This window comes from Erpetoichthys calabaricus, chromosome 11 (genome assembly GCF_900747795.2).
Source record: "Erpetoichthys calabaricus chromosome 11, fErpCal1.3, whole genome shotgun sequence".
NCBI lineage: Eukaryota > Metazoa > Chordata > Cladistia > Polypteriformes > Polypteridae > Erpetoichthys > Erpetoichthys calabaricus.
Genome location: NC_041404.2, coordinates 22783795 through 22806847, shown reverse-complemented (window position 1 = coordinate 22806847; position 23053 = coordinate 22783795). Strand labels below are relative to the sequence as shown.

Sequence of the window (23053 nt, the reverse complement as noted above, 5' to 3'; positions counted from 1 at the left end):
TCTCAAAGCACAGTCTCATGGGCATGGAGAAGATACTAGGAAATGGGTCAGGGCTATAGAAAAGCATCAACCCAGCAGAAAGACCGGTATCTGCTCCTTTGTGTGCGGAGGAACACTGTCAGTGATGGTCTGCGGAGCCATATCCCTAGAAGGTCGCACAGACCTCCATGTGCTAGGCAAGAGTACCCTGACTGCTGTTAGGTACCAGGATGAAATCCTCAGGGCCACTGTTATACTTTACACTGGTGCAGGACAATGTCTGGCCTCACGTGGCCAGAGTGTGTAGGCAATCTCAGGATGACAAAGGCAATGATGTCATTGACTGGCTTGCACGTTCCCCAGACCTGAATCCAATTGAGAACCTCTGGGATGTTATGTACCACCATCAAGTAGACTGTCCAGGAGCTCAATGATGCCCTGATCTAGGTCTGGGAGGAGATCCCCCAGGACACCATCCGCTGTCTCTTCAGAAGCATGCCCAGATGTTGTCAGTAGTGCATACAGGCAAGTGAAGGCCATACACACTACTGAGTCACATTATGAGTTGCCAAGATTAAATTCATACAACTTGTATCAGCCTGTGATTTCAGTTTTTGACTTTGATTTTCGGTGTGATGTTGAATCCAGCCCTCAATGGGTTGGTGATTTTGGTTTCCATTGACTGTTGTTACATAATTTTGTTCTCAACAAATTACACAGTATTACTCAGTAAAGATTTTTCACTTGAATATTTTGTTTATCGAGATCTGATGATTTAAGTGTTCCTTTAATTTTTTTGAGCAGTGTAGTTTAACATGAATTTAATACATTGTCACTTTAAGAGTACTTTTTGGGCCTTCAGAAGTCTTATTTTTCCCAACTTATAAGAACATCATGCTATTATTAACAAGATGATTTGCATTTAATGACTAAAACTGTGAATATCTTTAACATCATCATTTTTGAGGATAACACTAGTAAACTATGTTCAAGTTCAATCTCTATTGCTGAAAGGGTGTCTTTTGTTTGAGTTCCAAAACTGGTACCAAAAATGGTAAACTTTGTAATCAATTTCAATATCTGTTCTATTGAAGGTAATGCAGATTTAGGAAATGTAGCAGTGACAGAGCAAAATAAATGATTCTAGACTATAAATATCTGTCATATGATAGCCTACTCATTACTATAAGAGCTGATGTAAGCCTATCTTAGACATACCATACAATTATTGGTTTTTTTTTGGCCAGCAAGTCTATGTAATTCACAGTCATGTCCCCAAGGTGATCACCATGAAAGGTACACCAAACCATAACTAATCTAGCATATTAAAATAGTATCTTTGAAGAGGAAACAGTGAAATAAATCAAGATACAAGTTCAAACTTCAAAAAGCATTATTTCAATTAAATTATTTTAACTTACAAAAAAGTAAAAAAAGATGTCACTAATCCCCGGATTTCTGTGTTTTGTTTGCTAATCAACCACTAAACACTACGGTATTTTTATTTAGCTTAATGAGTAAACAAATAGGAGGAACTATAGCTACCATGAGGTTGTCAGGTGTAAGTATATCAGAATGCAGAATCATTTGAATAAGGTAATCCCTGTGTATGCATTGAAGGGCAATAAGCATAGAATTTGGTGCATGACAGAGTTAAGAGAAACAGGTGGTGTTTTCTAGGACAATAAAATGCAGGCAACCCAGCATGCAGTACTTGGAGCTAGAGAGAGAGAGACAGACAGAAAGAGAGACAGTTGAGGGGGAGGGTTCAGAAAGCACTGACAAGAAGTTACTTGACATCCAGGTTGGCACACAGGCCCAGGTGGGAACATATAAGACTACAATCTCTTTTTATTAAGTCAAAAGTTAAGGCCTGGCCCTCTAAAGGCTACTGAAAATCTGAGGGGTGATGCATTCACCCCAGCAACAACTAAAAGGAATCTTATCCTGGTATTTCTATTGAACAGCCCTAAACCCATAATTTGTTCAGTGAGTTAGTCAGAAGGGGTCCCCATTGGAGTGGGGTTTAAAACCACCTCATAGCAGAGAACAAGTAAAGTGCTGGGTCAAACAAAAATTGGAACGAGGAAGAAGTCATGTGTATGGAAGAGGGAAAGAAGCAGGAAGTTATTGGTACTTTAGTGATGTCCCTTTGCTTATTTCTGTCTGTGCACCTTAGTTGTTAACAAACACATCCTTATGATATAGTTGACCTCCCAGGTTTGATGCTGGATGGTTAGGATCACTATGGGGGATCCCCCTCTCTTCTTTGTAAATATACATTACTTATAAAAAAAATAAAAAAGGAACATTTAAACCAACAAGAATGCTTCATACCTGAAGTTCAGGCTCCACGTTATCTTTTAATTGATTTCTTTTTCCATCTTCTATTACAGTTGGAGACCAACTCTTTCCTTCACCCCTACACAAAAAAGACAATATAGTAATATTCTACACTATTGTAATTCAGCCTATTGGATATTTTGGTCAAAAATATTTAATTATTGCTTTTTAAAGAATTAATGTGTTTAAAACGTTGTTGCTGGAAAAGTGCCACTTTCTTAGCATACCGATATTCAAAAGAAATGGTCCGAGAAAATATCATAATGAGATAAGAGCTTTGTATTAAACACAAAAATAAGCTTCACGGGGAGACAGAAAAATAAGCTTCACAGGGAGACAAAAAAAATACAAATAAAAGCAACAAACACTGGCATGCACACAAACGTTTTAAACAAGCACTAGCTAAGCAACACCTATTCTGCTTCCCCCTAACTACATTATGTATCTTTCAGCCCCAGCACAAATCTGTCTAGTCTATTTTTTACTCCACAAAATAAATGTTAAGAGTTCCTTGACTTCTACAGTTAACTTTAAAGTAGCTTGAAATTAAAACTAAAAAGGCTATTAATTTAAGCATCAGCAAACTATTCCTTATTTAGAAATTTACATTTAACTACAATGGTAATAAAAAATTACTAAAAAACCTTTCCCAAACAATAAACACATTAACATCCATAATAAACTCATTAACATCATCACTCACAAGTGAATATAGTTATTGAATCATGTTGGCACAAAGCAAGGTAAAATCCAATCCAAATTCTCCCCAGGCAAGATAGACTCACATTGTCAGGAAGAGAGCAAAATTGGTATACCAGTGAGAGAAGGCAGGGATTGCTAGAGGGTGACAGACTCTGTCATGTACCTGCCCCTTTCTGGAAATGAACAGTCAGGGGCACTAGGGGAAGATGGAATAGTGGCCTAGGTAGAAACATCCTATAATCTCACCAGTGTGACAGAAGGCAGGTAACATCAAGTGGGGAGAAAAGCTATGGAGGGCTAGTGATGGGCTAAAAGACCTAGTTGACAGATAACAGCATAGTATACCTTATGCAGGGAAAGTGGAGCCATGTTACTCAATTAGAAATAAGTCAAAGATAACTTCTAGGTGTACCACACAGTACCTAATCGAACCATGTTCATGTTCTAAGGGAATGAAGGCCAAAGAGCTACTTTACAGACCTATCCCTTTAAGAGCTAAAGGGCTCAAGGTTGTAGCAAATCCTAGGCTGCTAAAGGCAGCCCTATCCTGACACCTTACAGCCAGAGGAGAGCTGAACTGAAGTCTCATTGTTGGGATTGAAGATAACAGGATTCAAACAGAGAAAGATGCAAAGATGGTCTATGTAGGTAAAAATAGGAATACTTTTGTTTGGTGTGTAAAGCAAAAGTAAATTTGATAACCCTGCACCCCTGACAAGACAGTATGGCTTCATATGACTTCTCTTTAATTTTTCTATATATATAAAATTTAATGTACGTGTGTGTGTGTGTGTGTATGTATGTTCCAGCATCACTTCTGAACGGCTGGAACGATTTTCATGAAACTTGGTATACATGTTTCTCATTGGTCGTCTAAAAATACTGTAGTGAAATCAACCCTAACCCACCCCCTTCTGGGTAGGGTGGGGGGTGATCTTGTTGTCTTGTATGCATATTATCATCCAGTTGACACTCACAACGATCACCAGAGGGCGAACTGGAGGTGACTGCCAGCATTCTGTATGTTTGAGCACCACCGCACCCCTGTTGCTTTTGAAATTAAATAGAGTTGGCCGGTTCCAAACATCAACTGGATAATAACATACATACAAGACCGCAGGACAAGCACATTAGTGAGTCTTCATTGTTTGTTAATTTAAGTTGTTTTTTTTTAATTATATATTTTTTTCTCAAACAATTAAAAAAAAAAAACACGTTATTTTCCTCCCAGGCAATGCTAAGTATTTCAGCTAGTTTATTATATATTTACCTCACCACGTTTGCATTTGGAACTTTATTATTATTCCAAGTGTGATGAGACACTATTTGGATGCTCTGGACTGTTATAAAATATTTTCTGTTCATTCAAATAATATAGGCGTGCTTTTCTTCTCTGCTTTCCTTTCAATACACTATGAGTTTTATCAATAGGAATACTGGGTCAAGAAAGAACAATAGTCCTGGCTGTCTCATATTTCTCTGATTGGCTCATCACATTTTGAATAAAACAACATGATGGGACAGACAATGAATAATTCATCAGTTTATCAAATTAAAATCACCAAACTTACACATGTTTTAACAAGTCAGTACCTGCAAGCTCATGGAAATACTAAGCAAGGTGAGTTTTTGGTGAGCGATGTCATAAATAGAGCAATATATCACTAAACTGTTAGTTCAAAATTGCTTCAAGCAGTGTCTGACTGTATAAGGAAGAGATAACTGGTGCTTTTAAATATAAGAAAATGCCTACTTGTTATTTAAAATTGTTAATTCTTAAAAATATGCTTGGAAAGTTGACATTTTGATTTAGTAATACCATCCATATTTCTTAAATATCAAATGGTGATGTAAATATTTTTCAGCATATACTGAAGTTTAGTCTTATTTCAGATTTAGTCCTATTTTGATACAGCTTGTTTACTCAGCTTTCTTAGTTAATAATATTATATGAAGTGATATGTTGTAAAATAATAAAATAATACATTGTATTTATATTTTGCCTCTGATAAAGGTGTGGTGTTTGTAAACCAGTATTGTAAATTTATTACAACCAAGTTTCTTAATATAAATTTAATAAATTATTTTCTCAGACGAAATCTGGCATCTCAATACTGAAATGTTAATGCACATATGTGAGAAAAGCGCTATATAAATGCAAAGAATTATTATTATTATATTAAATAACCTGAGATAAAAGATGAAATTCTGCCCTTTTACTTTACATATTCTCTTCATCTCAAATCCAAACCTCTTAAGTATACATCAAAATAAATTAATGTTGGCATCCTAGTCCTATAAGTCAAACTTTTATACAATTTTCTACAAATGCTTACAACAACAATTGCATGTATGACTCTTGACTGACCTTCTTGAAATTTTCCTTAGGGAACATCAATGCTAACCATATTAAGTCTTGTATTCAAAGAATATTTCCCCCCTAATGTGGATAAAATTAATGCTTACTTAAAAGAACAAATAAAGCCAGTGATAATGATATGATCAGTTTAGTTTTTCAATTCCCTTTACATGCAGTAAGTGTGGGTACTATATTAAAACCCAGAAGTACTCCACAGCACAACATCTGTTAAAGGCCAATCCCTTTACCTACACAGTAGCTTGCCTGTGCAATTAATCTAACAAAGAGACTTCTGTAATGATCTTCCTGGTGGAAAAAAAATCACAGCTTGTTCCAAATGAGGTCACCTATTTCATCTGTCATAATTGTGGTTGAGTGAGGTAATGGTTTAGAATTTAGTAAAGAGGCGTTTCAAATGTATATATACACAATCATTGATCATTATATTTTCAGAGTGCAGCCCATTCTTGCAAGTATTAAAAGAACATACATGAGATATGTTAAGAAATATGAAGTACAACCAGGAAACAATTTAGTGAAGGGTAATGAGACAGAAGTAAACCTTAAAACAAACTGTCAATGATGCTATCTGCTTTTAAAAATAATTTTTTTTTTTTAATTTTCATTTTAAAAGTAGTGATTCCCTGCCATATACAACATAGAAGCTGGTTAAGAAAAAAATGCCAAAATGTCACAAAATATCCTTTCAGACACAAAACCTACATATAAGAGAAACAATTATTAAAAATATAATTGTAAATAGTGTGAGGGATTGCCGGCAGTATATCCCGGCCAACACCCCCAAGCTGCCAGATGGAGCCATCCCTGCAACATAGAGGGGCCTTGAATTCCAGTAGGGCATCATGGAACTTAGGAGTCTTTCGTCACAGCCCTGAAGGATAATGTGGGGGCCGCTGCAGGGAGGCTCAGGGACGAGTATTTTCCTTATAGCCCAGAAGTACTTCCCAGTCGAGGGGATGGCAAGAATGATGTACTTCCGGGCTGAAGAAAAGAAGTTTTCACCTGACCCGGAATTGTTATAAAGTCACATGGACTGAGGGACAGAAACACTTCCGGATTAAAGACTTTAAAAGGACTGTGGGAGATCCCAGCAGTGACCCGAGTTGGGAGGAAGGGTGACTGAGCTGTTGGGAGTGGAGGATTGTGTATTGATTAGTGAATTGTAGTTATTATTGATAATTATTGAAGTATTGTGGAGGGGAGGGTGCTTTGTGCACATTGTTATTATAATAAAAAAAAAATTTGGACTTTTATCTGGTGTCTGACGTGTGGTCAGAGGGTTCAAGGGGAAGACAGCACCCCCTATCTGTCACAATAGTGTCTTGGAACCTTGAAATACATGCTCCACATTTTTTTTGACATATTAGTTATAAGGGAATTCTGTGGCTATGCTGAAATAAATTATCGGTTCTTCTCAAACATTGTTTTTAACTACAACTATTCTAAACAATCAAATGAAAAGGTAAAATTTAAGTGTGTTATTCAGTGCAATTCAATATGGCAATAAATCAATAAAACATAACATTCTCAATCTGGTTTAATCTGATTCTGGTAATCAGGAGGTAAGGGCCTATCTGTGCAGCTCTAGGCACAAACTGGGAAACAGCACTGAACAAGGCACCAGTATACTGCAGGGCCCACTCACACACATATTCACACTTTAGAATTGCCAGATAACCTAATCTACATGTCTTTAGGGACACGGGAGAAAAAACAATGCAGACATAGGAAGAAAATGTAAACTCAGCATAGACAACATTCAATCACTGGATTTAAACTCAGCAAGCTGCATCCTTTAAGTGGCACAGTGGCAACACACTGTGCCTTTCTGCTCTGTAATAAATCATCAAAACAGTACTACAGTACTAAAAGCAGTTTCTATACTATTAATTTAAAATATAACTCACTTTTTAAAGGTAGACAGTGTTCATTCATGTAGTCAGTAAGAGCAATTAGTCTTACAAAAATACAATAGAATTGCTTGGAACAAATTATTCAAGAGTCAGTTACTTTCTAGCATAATAATGGAAACATCCTAATACAATCACACTATAAATAAAGGCTAATTCAGCTCATTATGCAAGAGCAGGAACTGTTATTAACATTTAAATCAACACAGAATTTGTGAATAGCAATCAGTTTAGATGGTCTTCTCAGTGATGTCTCCACGCACCATGATCACAGTCTTTTTTTATATTTTGTAGACAAAGAAATATGACTTGCTGTTTATTACAAGAATAATTTTTCAAGAACTTGTAAAAAAACTATACCTTCCAATTTCTTGGCTCCTTTTACCTAGAATGCAGCTACAGGGTATCATTTTGTTAAATTGCATCAAAATTTAATACAGCTACTACAACAGCTTTTTCAATTCAGTAGGTTTGCCAGGCTAAATTATGAAGCTGAGCTGAAAAATATTTTTGTACTTGTTTTGTGTAATTTATTTAAAAAATCAAAAATACTTCGTATTAGTATAAAAACTGAATGACAACATTCCACCGGAAGCAAAAATGTCAGTAGCTTCTAAAAAATGAAAGATTAACACCTCATTTACGCCAAAGAAAATATATCAGAAGCCATTAATGATGCACTAGTGCAGCAGAGCAAACATTATAAGTTTTAGAATACTTTTAATATTTTTAGACATTTTGATATTTGCATTAGCTAATCAATATAATGCCAATTTGTATCAAAGATGATACAGTAACATTCAAAAACAATGTAAAATATTACATTTTCTCTTTCCTCATCAATGTACCATTTTGGGTCTATATTAGTGTATACATAGCCCAGCCTTCGACCTGACCAGTTAGTGAGTAATATATTACATTACGGCTAAAAACTATTTATTTTCTTTTAATATACAAAAAAAACTGCCAAGATTGGTTCTGTTCGTTAGTGTGCACAAGTTGGCACCTAAAATATTAGGAATTTAACTACAATTTTTAGCTCTTCTCTGCTTTTTAAATATAATTCAGATAATTTGGGATGATAAAAACTAACAAAGCATTTAGGAATTCCACTTGATATAGTTGGTCAGTGTATGTATCTGAAATGTTTCACCTTAGAGCTAAAACACAAATACACACACACATGCATACATACACAAACACTGTATTTTCTTTAAAGTTCATAATGTTTTCTGGAATGCTCAGCTAAATTAAGAACAAGTAATTCCTAGTAGAGAGGAACCTTTACTGAATTTATCCGAGTTAGGTCAGTCGTGCCATGAGAAATTCAACCTGACAGTCTCCACTGTATCTGAATGGAAACAACAGTGCCCTTGAAAACTCCAGTAATTGCATTCTAATTGTTCATAAAGAAGATACCACTTATACCAATTATTTATTTCCATAGATCAGGGATGACTAACCCACATTGGTTACAGCCCAAACAGTTTCTTAATATAAAGTCAATCCTTGGGGTTACTGAACACCTTACTTAATTAGATTGTTAATCTGGTTCTGTCTAGCTGTACTTCTCTTTGAAATACAGATGGATGTTTACTGCTGCCATAACTTTTAGTGTAATTTGTTTTCTTCAATAAATTTAAAGTTTATCAGTGGTGTAGTGATTTGTATTGGTATTTCAAATATGCAGAAATCTGTATTCTAAACTCAATTTTGTCACTTTCCATGTTAATGCTGATGGATACTCTCTTCTGATTTTCTTATTGTACCAATGAAACCACTTTCTAAAATAAGATCTTTTTGTGCATCTCAAATATCAGCCTTCTATTCATTTCCTCAACTACTTGTAATTTGTTACAATATTCATGAAAATATATCTATAAAATATATTTTAGATTTGAAGGTCAGGAAGTACTGGCTTTTCTTCTCTGTTACTCATTATAATTCATTCTAATAGCCAAAAACAGAATTAAAATGCTGCTGCCAATAAACTGTCCATGTACTATATAAAATAGTTTGCAAACATTATGTTTCATCATTAAATCTACATTTACAATACTATACATATCTTGCTTACTAAATTTAATTTCAGAAAAAGATCTTAAAATGTTGCAGAAAATATATTTTAAAAACTTGCCAAGGTTAAAGAGACTTGATAGCTAGACAATAGATTCCCTGAGGAAACAGTTTAGCTGGGCCTCTCTAAGTTCATGCTGTTGCATAAGCAAGACTCTTGTCAGAAAAAGAATTATGCACTAGACTTTAGTAGCCTTTTGAGGAATGTACCTAAAATGCAAAATTTGCAGTAAAATCTTTTTCCCTTTTACCAAGGATAAGATTCTTTTTTAAAGCATTAACTCTCTCTTGTTCTATCAAGAAATAGGACTGAATTAAATAATATGGCACTTTTGCAAATGTTCTGCATTTGGTATTATATTTTTTGCCACTTTGTACATTAAACAGGAGAATGGTCTACAGTTCTGTGAGTTCTTAAAACAGATTCTTAAGATTTTTGCGATGTAAACACAGTAACAAAGGTGCCTTAACTTCAGTGTGGGAATACAGTTTATCACAGTACAATAGGTGAAGACACAACGTGTTTCAAAAAGACTAAAGCTTTCAATTATTTTCTGAACATCTATATTGTTTTCTTTTAGCATATTATACACAAAACCTTTTTATAGACTCTTTTAAAATAACTTTAAAATGTGAAAATAACCCATTTCCAAAAAACAGAAAAAACATGATCAAACGAATTCTAAAAACAATCCATGCATGAACTTTTAGAAATAATGTCTTCATTAAGATTACAATGGATAAATTTATGTACAGTGTGCATAGACCTGAAACTTGTGCTATTCCATATAAAAATAATAAAGCTTACGTGTAAAAATGTACAAGTGAGCTACAAATAATTTATATTTAACAGAACAATGGTATTACTGTGTAAAATAAGAATTTACTTATACTTTGAACTATATTTACTTATACTATGAACTCTTAATGATTGATAAACGTATTGGTTAAGTGAACAAACTAAGAATTATAAATTAATAAAACTAGCAACTATTTCCATGTGTGATTGAAAAACATTAATTGTGCATACTGATTTTTCACATATTTACACAGAATCTAAAAATATGATTCACCTGTTAACAGACAGCAACAGTTGGTCTGTGCATGCTTTAATCTTGTTCTGGGCATCCATATGTGTCATGCTTTCTGTATTAACACCATTAATTGCAAGGATGATATCACCAGGACATAGGTCAGCTTGAGCGGCTTTGCTTCCTGGAGTTATCTGTAAAAACAAAGACAAGTTTGACTTTTACCTTAATAGCCTAACGTTAATCCCTTAGTTTTTAAAATTTACTATTGCCATGCAGAATGTCACATAATGTATAGCATACACAGTATACTAGTGCTAAAACAACATGTATTTTGTTTCACATTTTCAATAAACAGCCCACAAGGCTAGCAAGAGCTAGTAAAGATGTGTCTTCTTAAATCTGTTCACAAAACAGCGCAGTGGTAGCGCTGCTGCCTTGTAGTAAGGAGACCTTGGTTTGCTTCCCAAGTCCTCCCTGCATAGAGTTTGCATATTCTCCCCGTGTCTGCATGGGTTTCCTCCGGGTGCTCCAGTTTCCTCCCACAGTCCAAAGACACGCTGGTTAGGTGCATTGGCAATCCTAAATTGTCCCTAGTGTGTGCTGGGTGTATGTGCGAGTGTGCCCTGAGGTGGGCTGGTACCCTGTCCGGGGATCTGTTCTTGCCCTGCACCCTGTGTTGGCTGGGATTGCCTCCAGCAGACCCCCATGACCCTGTGTTAGGAAATAGTGGGTTGGATGATGACTGACAACAACATAATTGACAAAGGCAAATAACAGTTTTCTTAAAGCATCCATCCATCCATCCATTTTCCAACCCGCTGAATCCTGAACACAGGGTCACGGGGGTCTGCTGGTGCCAATCCCAGCCAACACAGGGCACAAGGCAGGAACCAATCCCGGGCAGGGTGCCAACCCACCGCAGGTTTTCTTAAAGCAAACTGTTAAAATCTCTATTTTTTATTCTGTCACAAAAGGTAAGAATGTTGCATACTTAACACCTTTTTTTCTAACAGTTGAACATTTATATAAACAATATGAGTAGTAGCGATCCATTATGAAATTAACATTTATCATTTTAAGCATACAAAAATATTAGCAGAACTTGTATTGGTAGAAGCAACAAATTTCAAAAAAGAGTCCAAATTAAAGAATAACAGAATTTTCAATGCAGGCCTGGTTAATTTTTTTTTCTGTGATGCACAATGTCATATTTGACATAAAAAAAATTAATTTAATGATAACCAAAGAGGTACCAGTATATTCATTTTTAATTCTGAATAACAAAAAACAAAAACTATTTCATTAGAAAGCTGAGATGCAAAAGCTCAACAACTTCAACCTATCCCTTTATAAACATATTACTATGGCACTGGCAAGTTTGCATCAGCCAGGGATGAGTCACCACCAACATAAACTGGCATTCCATTATGCTAATGAGCAGTTTCAATGACAGCAGCACGTGCGCCTATAAAAACGGCAAGCGCAAAATTGCAAACAGAATTCTATCTAGTGTGGCAGATGCATGCAGTCCTTTTAAGGATAGCAAGCCACATAAAAGAGCCATATAAAGACCAAAAGTATTCGTTCTGGAAGCCGATTCTAGCCCTACAACATAAAACAAAGTTTCTACAATTAATCCTGAATCTGAAACTTCCTGATAAAAGCAAACATTTTGCTAACAACACAGTCAAATTATAACAATGTAAACAATGCAACTCAGATTACAACAGCAGAAATTATACAAACAAGAGGAGAGCACTCTGACCATCAATCTTGCTTGGTTAGGTAATAACCCTGGCAGCATTACTACCTGATAAAGAATCATTTGCTGTACATGTAATAAAATGTTATTGTTGATATTATGATAATGGTAAATGAGCATTGTCTTTCAAACACAACTTTTTACATGACACAATTGGACACTAACATATAATCATGCAGTCTTGGTGCAGGTAAAAATTCATCAAGTTATAGATTTTTACCAGTGTATATTTTTTACATATTAATATTATTCTTTGTTGGCTAGTCATACCATGAACAGAGATGGATTACAGCATTTACATCATGATGGCTTAGTTGTTAACTGCTGCTTTCCTGCACCAGAAGACTAGGTTTGAATCCCAATACAGACAATGTTTGTGTGTAGTTTTCACCAGTTTACAATAGGCTTTCCTCCTATAGATCAATAATATGCACACTAGTGTGAATGGCAACTTCAAATTGGTTTCAATGGGTGTGTAAATGATGTCTGCTGTAGATCAGCAACCCACTCAGGGCTGACTCCTGTATTGCATCCAATGCTGTCAGAATATCCCTGGCTCCCCCAATCCTACAACTAGATTTAGTTCAGACAATGGACAGATGTAATTTCCACTAACCAATGTTGTGGCTTATTAAAAAAATTATACCAAAATAATTTCCTATGAATTAAACAAAAATCCTAAAAAATGAAAACATTATTTAAAATATATTTTTTTAAAAAGGAACTTTATATTAAACCATTGCTCATGAAACTCATTTTCAAGATTGCAATGCCTTGGAAAAGTATTAAGTCCCTTAACTGATTCTCTAATTTTACTGAATAATAAATTCTACTCTGAAATTTGTTATCTCTGTAACGTTTTATTAATGTGATATTGTTTTATGTTTGAAAAAATTTTACAAAGAAAACAAGGAAACCTTATAAATATTTTTCATTTATCTCAGCCTGATTTTATTTAAAGCACTATAAAATAAAAACAATAGCAATAATTAATCAATTTATGTATATAAATTCTGAAGGCATTATGATAAATGTAATTTCACTTTCTTCTAAAACACTGTAAATTAGCATGTATTGACACATATGATAAAATTATAAAAAGTTATAATTGTATTTTAACTAAATCTCTACAGTAATACCTAATTTACTAGCATTATGATTTCTTAATTGATATGTTCTAAATTTTAAAATTTCTGAAACATTTCTTTTACACTACAATAAAACTGGAAAGTCACCAATGTAAGGTTTTTCAGTCACTCAAGATACTATATGTGCTATTTTGATATATGATCATTTGAAAAAGCTGCCAAGTTGTGCAGCATTACCATCCATGCGTGTAGATGCAATATCAGTGTATTAGATGGTGTGAACTAACTATAGTTACATAAAACACAAACATACATAGTTAACTCTATTGATATAGCACAAAGTCAAATTCCACAGTTTTGCTGGCTTTTTAAAATTCAAAGCAGTACAGTACAAAAACCATTTGTTCAGCATTTTTTTTAAAATGGAGACTTACAGTAAGTTCAATGAAACCTAATTCTTAAAGCAAACAGTAGCTGGGCAGAGAAAGGACACTATGCTGCTTTTTCATGTGTTGTAAAGACAGAATTTCAATTTATTTATTTTGTACCACTTTATCCATTTCGTTAATGTCCTTTATCCAGTGCAAGGTAAAATGAGCATGGAACCTATCCTCACAGTAATGGGCAAAAAGCAGGTTATCAGTCCTATATGAAACAACTGTCTGCAGAAAGGCACATTTACACACAGACACACATTAACTCTATTACATTGACAATCAATTTAACTTTGGACTGTGGTAAGAATACTCACACATCCTGAACATAGGGGGAACATGTTAATTTCAAGAAAAATCTACTGTACAATTATTACATTAAGATTTTTGAGATGAGATAATTTTCAGTCACCAATTTTACTGTTTTGATTATTTTTTACATACAAATGGCTACTGGAACTCACGATAATTCCAAATCTGACACTCCGTGCACTGCATTAAGCAAAAGCAAACAGCGAATAACAAATTACTAGATTTCTAGTTTTCTTGTCAAAACATTTTTTTCAGGAAACCACTTTCAATTTGTATCTAATGTTTATAAACTTCATTTAAACAACTGCATATTTTTTAACATTTATTTTAAATTTATTGCCTAGAATTGTTGCTGAAAAACCACAGGCTTTTGATCAAGAATAGCACAGTCACTCAATCAAGTTACTTTTCTCAAAAAGTGTTTTTCCTTTCGGTAATTTCAGCTGCTCTGAATTTCCATGAACTTATAGTTTTTTTTTGTATAAATACCAAACTATTTTCATTTTTTGGGAAAAAAATTAAATCCAGACAACAGTTTTACCCCCCGAGGTAAAAAAGAACAATAATATGGAACGATTAAAAACTACTGAAATTTCTAATTTTAATAATGAGTGTTTTTTGGAATTCATCCAGTAAGGACATACAAGACTTCTTCCACTATAGGCAGTCTGCCTAAAGCATAATATGTGTCATGGAGGACTTTTGTACAGAAACAAAGATAAAACTGAGGTCAGGGCTTGTATGAATAGACCAAAATGAGTCAGACTTCCGTCTGTCTTGCTGCAGTAACAATAAATTATACATAAATTATACATTTGACCTGAACAAGCTGCACCAGATGCTATCCATAACAATAAAATTAACTTCAACAAAAATAACTGACCAAATATTTGTGTTAATCTATAAAGTTAATAGTAAAACATCTTGGTGTCTTCTCCAGTCACTTCTTTCTATATTTCTATAATGGTGTTCACCTTCCTAAAAACAAATGCAAATATTTGGGAATCTACTGTATAATAAAACACTAAGGTTTGTGTATGTGTCCTGTCCCTGTAAGCAATCTGATTTGGTCAGTTTGGCTTTGTTGATGCAATCAAAAGAAGAAGTGCAAGTGTGAGACATACATGGACCAGTAAAGGCTTAGGAAACACATATCAGTACCAGGTAGAGGAAATCGGGTAGTGATAGGCAGGCTGAGAGTCAAAGATGGGGACCAAAAAATCAGATAGGAAGCAAAGAAGGCACATCAAATGCCAGAGTTGGAGAAGCATGCTTTATGGAAACACATAAAGTGGCTAGTCAAGAGAGGTTCAGGCAAATGTTGATACCAAGAAAAGGTGCTGAAGGTACATGTAGGGCAAGAAATATCAAATACTTAAATTTATTCTATCTTCTGTCTTTGTCAGGTCAAGTGGCTAATAAGTAATAACATTTAAAAAATGTTGTTCCTAGTTAACTTTTACAGTATGTTGTATTTTTATTTACTGGAGATTTGAAATACATAGTATACTATGTCATATTTTGTGTTAAATGCAATTCCTTATAGTCAGGGTTATGCCAGAACTTAATTTCAGGGAGGATAAGAAGAGTACATGAATCATAATTTCGTCTATGAATTTTCAGTTGTCAGTCAGTCAGTCATTTTCCAACCAGCATTTTCAGTTGTAACTGTCATGTAAATGCCTTTGAGTATGGGGAGAAATTGTGGAATGGCAAAATGGCTCAAACCCAACCCCCCACCACGGACTGTAGACTAGTTTGGTGATTCTTATAAGTGACATGTATAGCAATCACTTTTCTTTTTGTTTTAGGGACATTAATATGAAGTGGCTTACTGAGGCTTTAAATAAGAGTAACCCTTAATCTGATAGTTGGGTTTTCTGCTGCTGATGTCCTTGTTGTCACTGTGCAAATTGTTATGCAATTATAAAAATGGCTGTGCATGTATCAGTCTGCACCAAAAAATAAATGCTGTGTAAGTTTTCTGGGTAGACAGTTTTCCTTTATTATGAGTGGCCTAGTGGGCAAGGTAGTTTATTGTGGATATAATTACCACATCTCTGGGTAGTTAGAATTATTTAATCAAGAAACATCATACAGGTAGAAGAAAGGGAGTAAACATCAAACTCACAAATACATCTGGTAGCAGCCTTTTACTTTGGACAATATATTGCATATCTCTGTTTGCACAGAAATATGAACTTATATAATTAAGATTAATCATTGAATGACTCTGAGGCTAAGGATCTGTGCTGGTATCTTGAAGGTTGCCAGTTCAAATCCCATTACTACTGGAAGAGATTCTACTCCGTTGTGCCCTTGAGCAAGGCACTTAGCCTGAAAATTGCTCCAGAAGAGCTGTACAATTGCTAATTGTGCGTCTGACCTCCAAAGGTCATGTGAAAAGTCAATTTCCCCACAGGAATTAATATAGTATACCAAATACCAACAACATTCTCCCAATCTGCTTAAACCAATTCAGGCTCTGCTTGGTCCTAAGCCTATCTCAGGAGCATCAGCTACAAGGAACGAACCAACATATAATGGATAATGGATAAAACCTTCACTGCCGGTGTGCTTTTCTCTTCCTAGGGTTATTCTCTGGAAACTTTGGAATTCCTGCATTATAAAAATGTGCAAATTAGTTTAATTGTCAACTATAAATTAGCCTGATGTGAATTAATGTGGGTGTGGATGAATGTGTGCTCTCATTGTTGCCTTAGCCAGGTTTGGTTACAGCCTTTCACTCCATGTTGCTATGACAGGCTCAAATTCACTGATCTTGAAATGGTTTAAGCAGGCAATAGGATGGATGGATAGACGGATGAACAATACGTATATAAACACTTTAACTGTCCAGTTCTTGATGATAGCTTTGATAGCATAATGTGTTTTCAAGTGGAACTCTTCAGCTGTAAAGTACAGGACCACACATAATAAGATGTAAAAAAGCACACAGCATGAAATTTGCACACAAAATTCTTCAAGTGCGAAGAGTTTAAATCTGAAGTGCAGATATAAAAAAAACAGATGACTATTTATGAAAACAGGAAATTGAATCCCAGTGACTAACATGATATGATTCTTCCATTCCACTCCACTAAGCCAGACATTGGAATGTTAAAGATTTCTACAACTGGACAGCCTGTTGCAATGGTGTGCCACTGTCTGCACCCAAAGTTAAATTGCTTTATAATCACAGTACATTGACTAAAATCAACTTTATAGTAGGACATGCAAATTTTGCTTACTAGCAAAAAAATAAAAAATATAAATAACTGTTTTTATTTGATAAACATTGAGTTCAAATACAATGAGGAGTCTGCTTTTTTTACATTATGACATCATGTTTGAGATGTGAAACGGAAGTTTCAAAGCAATATTTATTTTATTTACAACCATAACAAACCACTCTGTGATATGTCTTCTGAAATGTCTCTTTGTTCACCGAGTCTAGTGTGTCTGATACTTTTCACAGATTAACTGTTTGATAGAGATGAATATAATCAGTGGTCTGATTCTGACTAAAAGACCACAAGTGGCTGAATATTTTTTGGTTGTGGCTCATTCTTGATATATTGCAGAATGTGATATTTAACATCCCTAGCAGATCTGTTGTTCCTGATACAATTGCTACACAGGGTACTATGTTATTTTCCATGTCCTAAAGATGTGTAAATCAGGTTGTTACCTACAAATTAAACTGATGCGAATGAATGTGGTGGTGTATGAATATGTGTGCTTCGTTTGAAGCTACTGTAGTTTAATACCTAATACTTCCCACTCTCTTCTTGGATGCACTTACTCACAAAATTAGCTGATACCTACTTAACTGTTCTAAATAACATTGTCTGCACACGTGATGCTAACACTGATCAACCAGTAAATTATGAATCTCTGTTTAAATATTTATACTTTTATGGATTATACATTATATATAATGTATGTGCAAATACTGCAGGTAATCAGATTTATACTTTCTGCTTAGATTAAAGGCCTGAGACCTGGAGCTGGGCAACTGTAAGCTTAAGCTCATGGCACGTCTTTTTGCTTTAGATTTATAGTGGGATTGATTCCAAAGGTCAGGAATAGGCTTTTTGCCAGTCTATTAGATAGATAGATAGATAGATAGATAGATAGATAGATAGATAGATAGATAGATAGATAGATAGATAGATAGATAGATAGATAGATAGATAGATAGATAGATAGATACACATGTCTTTTCTGCCATACAGGGAACTTCATAATAATATGTGACTTTTCTGCATTTGTTTATGGCTCACAGTACTTCCCTAATACTTTTATTACCACTATTACAAATAGGGATTTGAAACATTTGCACTAACACTGTTTTACATTTCACTCGTCATTTATGACAAACTGTCCTCCTAAATTTTATATCACTTTTAAATAACCTACTCCTACTACTACTTATAATAATGTTTATTAATTTTAGTATCTTTCCTTATGATGTTGAATTTGTATACAGAAGGTAGAAAGATGCTCAGATTTTAACATTAGAAATAGGTAGCTAATAAAAACACGAAAAACATTAAGATTTATGATGCAGCTAGTGCTTTTTCATGCCATACACATGGCACATGATTACAGAGGTTGTTTTGTTTCTTTTGTACTTAACTTCTGATTTAGAAATGGCAACTTCTGCTTTTTTGTAAGGTCTTTCTATTAAAGAAAATTAAGTGAATTATAACAGTGGTAGCATAGCAGGCCTTTAGGTGGCTAGGTGGTTTAGGAGCAATTCCGCTGGCAATCACTACTTAGACAGAAGCTTGGATCTGATCAGCCCCAGCTAGGTTACCTGGGTGTGGGTGTCTGACAGTGAAAGATATGAAACACCATATGACCCCAGGTGACATCAGTAGTGATATGTCTAAATGTATCAGCAGATGTATATTGTTAAATATTTTTAGTTAATCAAAATAAATTTACATAATGCTTTATTTTATTTCATATTTTCTAATCTAATACTCAGGTGGTACATAATTTACATAATGTCTATTACTGCTTTACAATTACACCACCATGATGCCATGCTACAGCTTGCTCAGGTCAGCCCATGACACATTTCCACCACTCTGTTGCATTCATAACAGCCCCATATGAATGGAAAAAGGGTTATATTTATGATCATAGCATAATATTGTCACCTAAAGCTTCTAGAAACATTCTTTAAAGTTGGACATTAGTGAAGTGAGACAGGTTTACTGAACAATACAGGCAAGGTTAGTAATCTAGTCTGAATTATAGACTAAAAGGGTAAACTGTAGTGAAGATAAATAAATTCTAAAAATATGGAATGCTTAGACATGGCTATAAGACAGTGTGAGCAGCCTAAGTAATACAACCGAAGCACAAGGTGATATCCAGTAATACAAAATATATCTCTCTATTATAAAAAAAATCTTGGGACAAGACGAGACTTTTTTTCCTGTGACGAAACATGATCTTTTGAAGAGAGACAGAGAGACACTTTCACGTCCCGCGAAACGGTCAAGTCACGTCATACTTACAACCTTTGGAAGCAAGTCCTGTCAGATGGTGACTTTTGCAAGTCACGCCCTACTTACAACCATTTTCAAACAAGACTACGGTCATCTAACCTCTCAGTTGTTGGAATGCTTTTGGCAGACACACTTCCTGTGCTCTCCTTGTGCGTGGTTAAAGAGATTTAACCACGCCCGGGGCAGGAAAAAGACAAAGTAGAACGTCATAAAGAATTTAAAAATGTTAGCGTGATACACATGCAGAGCAGGTTAGAGATAATGGAAGTAGAAAAATTCGAAAGTCTCAAAAAATGATAGTAAAGATCGCATTAGCGTAAACAAACTGAAAATACTGTATTACTCAGTGAAATAATGGAACAGCGAAGAGAGATCGAACAGTGTCTGAGGATGTCTGGGGGAGAAGAGAGACAAGGCAGTGAGACAAAAGGACAGCTACTATACAGGCTTTTAAATGTTCGAAGCGGCATAAGAGATGCAGATCACGTGGCACGGCAGCAGCAGCAATCCAGCAGCTGATCGAGCAAAGAGGAGGTAAAAAAAAAAACTGTATTTGTTTCCCATTGTATCACCATTTAAGAGGGGTTTCGTAGGAGCGCGTTCAGCACCCCTCTTCACAACAGCGTGTAGCAGGCGGTAAGGGGTAGGCAAGCGAAGCGAGCAGGGGGTCGAAGCTCCCTAGTATAATACGCTACTGTGGCTGTTCGTTTGTCTGTCCAGGATTTTACTGTTGCTCGCAAACTGTTTGAACTATTGACCTGAAATTTGGTACACATTTACTACATGATGTCTGCTATCCGCTTGATTGACCTCCAAGGTTATTCCTCTTTTTATTTTTATTAATTTATTGTAGAATCAGCTCTCGGCAGTGGCCAGCAGGGCGACCATGAGGTGCAAGCGTATGGTGCCAGTCTCATTCCTACCACCTTCGCCGTCACTTCCCCTACCTCTTCATATCTTAAATCATTCTTGAGACAGATTGAATACTTCAGTGCCAGCTTAAGTGAAAAATTAAAGAAAATGTACTAAGTAATTGCAACTTGAATCAGTTTTAATGTGATAAAATGCAGATGAAAGAAGAGAAGAAGCAAGTCACTAGGGTGGAGAAAAGAAGAGCTGCTCAGGAAGCAGCAAGCGCATCAAACTCTGAGCAAACAAATGCTAAACGTACAGCAAAAGAGTATGAAAACTACAAATGCTCAAGTCAAGTGTATTCACTGCACGTTATCGTACAGTGTGCCGTTACTGGTATCCAATAATGACTGTCATCTAACCACTGTAATCATAACTCTTCCAGATATTCAAATGCTACGTTAGGAGAATGAATAAACATAGGGATACGTGCCCCTTGAAAAATGAGCATGGTCTTTGGAGCAGCGACCCTTCGTAACCCACTACCATTATAAACAATAGCAACTCATGACCCACCAGCGGTAGCCCACAACCCAAAAGCCATGACCCAGTGGTTGAGAAACACTGGATTACACTGAGAAAAACATGTCACAATGCAGCTATCTTTAAACAACATTTTTATTATGCAGAATATGACAAAAGTGGTGTCACACACGTGCGTATGGGAGGCAGCTAAAGGGCTTGAGTAAGGGCAGTTCCGAGACATACCAGGATGTGGCAGAGTGCACGGACTCTTTTTCTCCCTTGCCTGCAGACCATTCACGGGAGATCCCACCGGGTCCTCTTGACGTAACTTCCGGGAACGAGCCAATGGAAGGAGACCTTGCCGGCTCCATCCCCTGTGATGTCCGGGCTTGCACCAATGACAAAAGACCTGTATGAGCACGACCCCTTTGACTTCACTTCCTGTCTTCCCCTTTAAAAGCCTCCATCTTTTCCCTGTTCCCTCAGTTCTGTTTTGGACACGGGTTTTGTGCACATCAGTGCTGAATTCATTTGTTCAACTCTGCAGCCAGGAAATAATTACACAGGTGGCTGCCCCAAACCTTTTCACAACTCTTATGTCTGTTTTTTGTGACAGTGGGGATAGCATAGCTCCAGACGGATATTAGAAAGATGTGATATTAACATTAGATACATTTATTAGATTGTTGGTAAATATATATTAGAATTACATAATACAGAAAACTATAATGCCAGTTTCTAATTCCTTGAAACTTCCTAACCAAATGGTGGAAATGGGAAAACATTAAAAGCAAGCCTGTGAAGGTGTCTCTTTGATGCACCAACAACACAGACAAATCAAAGTGCCAATGTGCTGACATTTGCTTGTACGTCAGTAAACAAAACACAAAGGCATCACTGATGTATATTGTCTTTAATGCTGTTTAAAAAGCTTCCCTCAGATCCTGACAAATTTTTCCATCATCTCCTGATTACATTTTTGACATGCTTTAACAGTAGACTGAACTTGGAATTACACCATTAATTAATTTCTTCCTTTCAGTATGGACACTAAAATAATCTGTCAATTTGACATTACTTTCCAGGTAAAAATTACAAGTCTTATATAATCAATGGTAGGTCCTTGTACGCACACAATACTACCAGGAAAGGCATTTTCGATAAAGGATGCACTGATGGATTGTAGGATAATTTCAAAATATTCTGCAGTGAGCTATCTCAAAGAGTATAAATAAACTATACTTGAAACAAAGTGTAGCTACTAAACTTAATCACATAGCAAAAAACATGACCACATGAGACCTCTTGATGCTCCAGCTAGATAAATTGGTTTTGTACTCACTGCTCTTGTATTTTGTTGGTTTCTTTAAAATTTTCACTATGTTTTTATCCATACAGCTTATTCCTTGTGAGAGTTCAAATACACAGTGATATTGCCTTTCTTGAATGCTTTGTTGTGAGCTTTTTATCCTCCCCTAAACCTGATCTTGCAATGTCAGATTTATACTGAATTCTTCAAAGAACTGCTGACATTCAGTGCTATTAATTTTCATACTATGTTATTCTGATTTAAAGTAGTGTTCACTTTTATGCACATTGAAGGATGTGTTCACTGTAAAAGTTATAACATAAAATAAAGGGCTATACATAGAATGGCAACCCATTGGACATCAGGAGAACAAGTTATGCTTGAACATTTTTACAGTGTACATGTTCATATTACAATGAAAAACATTCATGAATATATATTTTTTCACAGAACTGAAAGCATTGAAATTTTAGTACATACTTCTTGTCTTATATTTGTTTTTTATTCCTAATAGCCTTTAAATTGTAACTTTAGCTACAATTTAGTTAGCAAAGACTGCTATTTCACAGAAAAATAAATTGCATACTGTATTTTGTTGTTCACTAAATTTGCATGCATTAAAAAAAGTAATACTGCTTTCTTATACAATCTGTCTCCACAGCGGTCTGTCAACAAAGACAATGTGAAGTAGATGCTGCGTAGCAGGACAAATATCGCATTACCCGATTATAAAAGGTATAAGCTGATGGGATCTGACAAGTTACACAATTATTTATTTTTTTATATGTGCGTGTTTAACTGTTGACACTGTGGTTACTGTAA

The 23053-nt window shown here is 35.3% G+C and overlaps 1 protein-coding gene across 1 annotated transcript in view; it reads right to left on the bottom strand.

Moving 5' to 3' along the window:
• Positions 1-23053, bottom strand: part of pdlim4 (PDZ and LIM domain 4) — a 69514-nt gene that overhangs the window by 26562 nt on the left and 19899 nt on the right. Inside the window, exons 2-3 of the mRNA XM_028812800.2 lie at positions 10464-10615; positions 2317-2401 (exon numbers count right to left, since the gene is read on the bottom strand). Of these exons, the coding sequence (XP_028668633.1) occupies positions 2317-2401; positions 10464-10615 (237 nt within the window). The remainder of the gene's footprint in view (positions 1-2316; positions 2402-10463; positions 10616-23053) is intronic.